Source organism: Polypterus senegalus, chromosome 3 (genome assembly GCF_016835505.1).
Source record: "Polypterus senegalus isolate Bchr_013 chromosome 3, ASM1683550v1, whole genome shotgun sequence".
NCBI lineage: Eukaryota > Metazoa > Chordata > Cladistia > Polypteriformes > Polypteridae > Polypterus > Polypterus senegalus.
In genome coordinates, this window is record NC_053156.1 from 280,819,306 (window position 1) to 280,826,261 (window position 6,956).

Consider the following 6,956-nt stretch of genomic DNA (forward strand, 5'->3'; position numbering starts at 1 on the left):
CTGGGGTCGATTGATGTGTCAAGCACAACCTGAAATCCTTCTGATAATTTTTGATGAAGAAACCTAGTGGTTCACTCTGTATAAGGGTAGAATTCCCTGCATAAAATGTAGTGCACAATTAGCCTAAAAAATCTTTTTTTTTGGGGTTTAGATGGGCAAAATTTGAAGGAAATCTAAAACAAATTACTGTTGTGCATAACTTGACATCAAGACAAGTTGACTGGTATGTGGGTGGGGGTTACCTTGAACATCTAATTCAGAAGGTCCAAAAAAAACAAAAAAAAAAAACAATGAGCTATTTCTAAAGCATTCATACGGAATTCTTATAAAACACATTAAAAATAATTATTCACAATTAAAATACATTTTTTGCAGATCTGTGCAACGCCTTCTATAACTACACCATGGTGCAGAAGTGTGGTGGCCTGTTTGTTAGACATTTAAGTAAGAATTTCACTGTACTTTGTGCTCTACTACTAGATGTCCTTGGAGAAAACCCAAAAGAACATTAAAGAGAAATACACCCAGATATAAGAATTGAACACATTTTAGAGCTTTGTGGTAGCAGCTGAAACCACTACTCACCGGAGGAAGTGGCAGAGCAGAGGCTACTCAAGAAGCAGTTTACTATCCTGGACAATGACTCTCATCCCCATATATATGCTTTAGGCTAAACAGAGTAGCACATTTAATAACAGATTGAGACAACTGTGTTGCTCCAAGGAGCACTATTTAAGCTTGGTTCTACTCCTAGCCACCAGGCTCTATAACGAGTCACCCCATGGCAAGAAGGCATTGTCCCCATTTGCTGAAAGATACCGAGCTGGCCTTGCAGACATCTTAACAGACAAAATGCCAAATACTGTGCCAAGAACTGTCAAACTATACTGTAAATTGTAACAAATATGTATGTGCAATTTTAATCACTTTAGAATTTAGTAAATATCTACAGTTATTGTTACGGATTACTCATGTTATATTTAAATTTGTACATTGCTATTACCCACATGACATGTAAACCTGTCATTTTCTTTGGGACTAATAAAGTTTCTATCTATCGTTCTACAGCAGTGGGACGGCTTTTTTTTTACATAATGTATTAATAACTTAAAAGGGACTTACAAAACTATGCTAACACTGTTAAATCATGTGGATTTTTCTGATCAGAAGTACGATATCATAAATAAGCTAAGATTTAGTATTTTTATACAGTAAACGATGGATGTGTTTAAGGGACCAATGCTTTGAGAAAAGTCACTGTTTAATAATCGAAACAATCTGCAAAATTCTGCTTTCACTTTGACGTTTTTTTTTTTTTTTTTTGGTGTAGTTCCATGGCAACAAACCACAACTAAATCCATTTAAAAAAATCCATACTGTAAGTCTAAGGGCTCTGGTAAAGCTCAAGTGGGATAAACACTTATAAACAACTTTTAACCTCCTTCTTTACCTGAACGTCTTACTAATAATGCGGATTGGGCTGCCTTTGAACTGAAACTGGTACCGACTGTCCGCGGCATCGCACACTCATCTCCAATGGGGGCGGGGAGTTCAAGCTAGTCTTATGCTCTTTTTCCTTAACCCGGGGGAGTCTGGGTCCACCTTCCACAACCCGATGGTCACCTAAGAGGACGAGTGCGGCCCCTTCGTATGTGACCATAACCCCCCGGGCGGAGGGGCTCATGACCCCTTCCTATTACGCCTTCGCGAGTGGGGAGGGCGCTGCCCGATTCCGTATCCTGTTCTCAGCCCCCTAGGCTAAACCATCCTCCTATGTCTTCGCCCCTCATCACGCTATATAAGCATCTGTCTACGTTTTTTGCTCCGAACCGCTCGCATCATTAGCCGCTTTTGTTCACGCCGCGGCCCTCAGAGGTCATACCGCCCTCATTCGGCTCGGCTCGTCTACGGTCCAGTTACCGGTGCCCTCCTCGTACTCTATCGCCATACACGAACACAAAAATGAACCGCACACCTGCCCGGCGTCTTGGCGCTTCTCTTCCAGAAGTGCGTCCTGCCGTCGGTTGCCATCGTCGAGCCAACGAAGTGCTTTCAAATCTGGATTGTTACGCCGGAGGCAGAGTCGAGCTCAACGCCGCGGAGGAGGCGGCATCTCGGCACTGGAGGTCGCCATGTTGGAAGAAGCGAGGCGCCGTAAGTTGATTGGTCGAAAGCTGCGACAGCAAGAGAACCAACCAATCAACATCTAGTTGAAGCGTGACGTAACCCCCCCTCCCGGTTCGGTACAGGTGCACAAAGCGTGCAGGTGAGGAGGCGGGGCTACTATTGCGGATGGGGAAGCAAACCGCAGTTTCATCGAGGGCTGTTAACAGGGTGGGAACAGTTAAAGATCGCTGGGGAAAACACAAAAAGAACAAAAGTGTAGGAGGTAGGTTATAATTCAGAAAAGCAACGGAATAAACTCAACAAAAGTTGCTTTGCTGTAGCGGACTAGCGAGCCTGCAGGCCATCTTGTAAGTTCTGTCACTGATGCAATGTATGCAAAACACTACTATCATGGAACCTGTCGGGCAAGTATTGCCCCACCCAGCCGGTGAAAATACGTAGTGTTCTATGTGTAACAGAAACTCTTGCCGTAGGCTTGTGTCAACCTTATTTGCAAAAGCAGAAATGAGGTGAATTGCCAAGTTGCCATTTGGAGTTCTGGGTAGGATCGCCAGACCCTCGAGTAGCCAAAGGAGGAAGCATTAAACGTTTCACTTAGGGGAATTCCTTAGTACCCAAGAAACTAAGAGACATTGGAAAACAGCTTACAAAACTAAATGATGCATTTTATAATAAGTAATTATTTAATCGACAACTTAAAAACACACAGTATTTTTTCTGAGAGATCTCCCCAGCAAGTGATCATTACTAGTAACAAAACGCATAGATCTTCTCACGATAAACATTCTTCATGTTGTACTTCCTTAGAATGATTCATTTCATAGAATCAACAGTATGTCGGAGAAACTTCGTCACATTGAAAAACTACTTACAATCATAAATGAGTTTTTTTTTTCAAGCAATCAATAGCACCAACTTAATGCAGTTATTTCTCTTAGAAGGCAACTCTCCACAGCAAATCTACATTACCAATTACATACAATGAAACATTCTTCAACAAATGAAATATATTGGCCTGAGTCCAAAAATCAAATGCTACAAAATTTTAGAGATAAACAACCGTAAACTGCCGGGTTTTTTTTTTTACAAATGTAAGAACGTACACTTAACAATGAATTTTGAATACAAATGTAACAGGTCCTGGGGGATTATAAATAAATGGGCTTGTGGAACCATTCTAAAATTACAAGAAACCTTTCTGCCCACCAGTAAAGTGCCATCTGGTTTTTTTTTTCTGAATTTCCATAACATATAAGGTTAAAACTTTCTTTTAAGACCAAGATCAAGGTTCTAGCCTTGTTAGTTTCACTAGTAATCGTGTGACAGACAGCCATTAGCATTTTGTATAAATCTGTATACCATTAATGGTGCATTTGGCGTGAGCATTAATGGTTTTCATAATCTTTCTCAGTACGTTTAGCGTTCGTTTGCACAGAGGTTGATGTGCTTGCTGCTTCATGAGCGGCTGTTCTTTTCTCCGCCCTAACAGCTCGCTTCTTCTCTTCTTTCGTCGGCATCTTTTTGCGTTAAAACTGATTAAGTCATTGTACTGCAATATTTTTCATTTAAGCTGGCACTTAAGTCTTCAATCTGCCTTAAGAATGATTTAAGATATGAAGAGGTAGGGGAAAAGACGGCGAAGGTGGTAGGGATGAGAGCGGCGCACGGCCTCCCTGCTGGCCACTGCCAAGAGTCGTTTCTACAATAAAATAAAAATAAAAAGAGGAATATCCTTGGAGGTCAATCATCACCTCAAAAGCAGATAGTAGACGTCACGTAGTATATGTGTACCAAATTTCAGGTAAATAGGTCAAATGGTTTTGCAAGCTACAGGTGATTTAAAATCCTGGACAGACAAATGAACAGCCACGGTAGCGTATTATATATAAAGATTTAGATGTTTCAGTTTATAAGAATTTTTCCTATCACAGAGTCAACAGCCAGTCAGTTCCTTTCTTTTGTCACTGAGCATTAATCAAGAAGAACACTTTTTCATCATTGCCGTTGTGTCCAGGTATACAGAAGAAAAAAATCACAAATTTTAAGCAATTCTGAGAAACAACTTGCATTTTGGCAGCTTTGGAAATGGGAACTCTGTTCATCCTTCAAAAAATTGTTAATTCATATCTTGTATGAATGATTTAAGATTGCAGCATTGTTCAAATAACTGTGTGCCACCCACTATAATACCCTTTTCGTTTAGGTACAATATGACTGGCAAAAGATACATCAAATGTACCATCTTTGATTTTACGTAAACACCTCCAACTGAAGCACCATTTTCCACTTAGTGCCCTGATAAGCTCCCTGACTTTCAGGAATAGAAATCTTTTAGTCTGTCTTTCAAAACGTGCACTGTTGACTGATAAAGACTCACAACCTCCAACACTGATGTTTCTTCCTTTTCACCGGCCACAATTTTGACCTGGAAGATAGAAATCAGTGAATGCAGAAACCAAAGGTAAACGTCTGAAAAACATATATATTTTTTAAATGTCTTAATTATAGCAGGTTACTGACTGACACAAAGACAAGTATTATTTCAATAAAGGACATATTCTCTCAAGCAGTCTCTCTAAAGCTGAGCCATCTGGTTTTCCTGTGATAGAGTAGTTGGTTAATATTACTATGTTCATAAACCTTTTCAAAGCAAAGTCCCCATTGTGGACTGTGGAGACTGTAAAGTAATTGATAATCATCCAAACAAGGGCCTCAACATTGACCTACATTAAAACAGCACCGTGTTGAATACATTTGTGCAGTACAAAAGCAGGGCATTGGATGCTTACCAAGGTCCTCCTCAAATTTTCTTTCAAGTTCGAAAACACATTTTTACTCTTTTCTAATAATGGCCTCAAAATTCACATTAGCATTTTCTATTTTTCGCAGACAGATCATTTCTTTTCAGGGTTTTCAACAGGTATTTTGATGTTGTTTCTAAGCTTTAATTTGTTTTGTTCTCAAACTCAAGGATCTTGGTCTAGGTACCACCATCCATTTAGTCAAAATACTGAACAACAATTGGAAGTACTTTCTGTACTCTATGATTGCTAGCATATGTTGAAAGCTTGAAACAGGAAATATCAACTAACAATTTCACAAGTTTGGTAACAGTGTGTGGACTAATTATGTGGTTTATTGCTTCAGTGTTTGTTTTAGCACATGCAGTATTTTTAGAAATTCCCAAGACTCCAAACAACATGTGCATCAAAGCAGCAGTATATTTCATCGAGTTGCATGACTGATGATGACTTACCTGTATGAAATACCAAAGCTGCTTCGGCAGCATGAGCTTTTTTTATTGGTTACGTACTTAGGCTAAAATTGTGATGTCAGTTTGCTTTTTGGCATTGACATTCTGACCATATTTCTGTGCTTCTTGCTTTCAACATGGCTGTCCAAGTCAGGAGCTCCCATATTGACAACAGACCAGCAACTGTCTCAAACTGTACACGTTTCTTCATTATCATTGTGTACCTCAGCAAAGCAAGGATACTTAGTTTTCATACTATCTAAAAATGTGCATTATTCATTAGTAGAAGCCATATTAATCAAAAAGTCACAAAATTAATAACAAAAGATGCCACTTATGGTTACCGGAAATAAAATAACCTTTTTAACAATATACAGTACAATACAATTTATTTTTGTATAGCCCAAAATCACACAAGAAGTGCCACAATGGGCTTTAACAGGCCCTGCCTCTTGACAGCCCCCCAGCCTTGACTCTCTTAAGAAGACAAGGAAAACTCCCAAAAAACCTTGTAGGGAAAAATGGAAGAAACCTTGGGAAAGGCAGTTCAAAGAGAGACCCCTTTCCAGGTAGGTTGGGCATGCAGTGGGTGTCAAAAGAAGGGGTCAATACAATACAATACACAGAACAGAACAAATTCTTAATACAGTATAAAAATAAACATTTTAGAATTTAACAATGGATGACATCACATAATATGATTTGGATTTGTTTAGAGTCCTGAGACCTCATCCATCAAGCTGCCTCCCCCATTTGGCCATTCCACAGCTGAAACAGTGCTGGGCCAGCCAATCCGATGAAAGGACCCTCTTTCCCATGATTCCTGTGATCCTCCATCAGGGATGACTTTACCATAGGCAGGCAAACAACTTGGCAGGTGGGCCATGGCACCAAGTGCCACATTTGAGTACCGAGAAGAGAAACAGAATAGGTGAGGGTTAGTATCAAATTATAACTATCATGTTACTTACATTTTAGTGCTAATGACTAACAACAGAGATGCAGTCTGTACAGTAAATCAGCAGCTCTAGTCAGGATATGCTAAACTGAAGTAGTGAGTCTTCAGCCGGGATTTAAAAGCTGAGACCGAAGGGGCATCTCTTACTGTAGCAGGCAGACCATTCCACAGTTTAGGGGCCCTGTAACTAAAAGCTCGACCTCCCACTGTTATTTTATTAATCCTTGGAATCCTAAGCAGACCGGCATCTTGAGATCTTAATGTGCACTCAGGTTTGTAAGTCATGATAAGTTCAGACAAGTAAGCCGGACCTTGGCCATTTAATGCTTTATATGTTAAAAGGAGGATTTTGAAATCTGCCCTAAACTTAACTGGGAGCCAGTGTAAGGATTTAAGAACTGGAGTTATGTGTTCATATTTTCTTGTTCTTGTAATAATTCTTGCAGCCGCATTTTGGATTAACTGGAGGCTGTATAAGAACAGTTTGAACAGCCAGTGAACACCACATTGCAGTAGTCAATCCTACTAGAGATAAATGCATGAATTAATTTCTCAGAATCCTGTTTATTTAGAAAGCGCCTTAATTTCCTAACATTTTTAAGATGGAAGAAACATGAT

General features: G+C 39.7%; 1 protein-coding gene across 1 annotated transcript in view; it reads right to left on the reverse strand.

Moving 5' to 3' along the window:
* The window catches only part of tbc1d22b (TBC1 domain family, member 22B), a 69,106-nt gene extending 66,935 nt beyond the window's left edge, over positions 1-2,171 (reverse strand). The window contains exon 1 of the mRNA XM_039749294.1: positions 1,976-2,171. Within this exon, the coding sequence (XP_039605228.1) occupies positions 1,976-2,031 (56 nt within the window). The 5' untranslated portion in view covers positions 2,032-2,171. The remainder of the gene's footprint in view (positions 1-1,975) is intronic.
* Between the last annotated feature and the right edge of the window lie 4,785 nt (positions 2,172-6,956).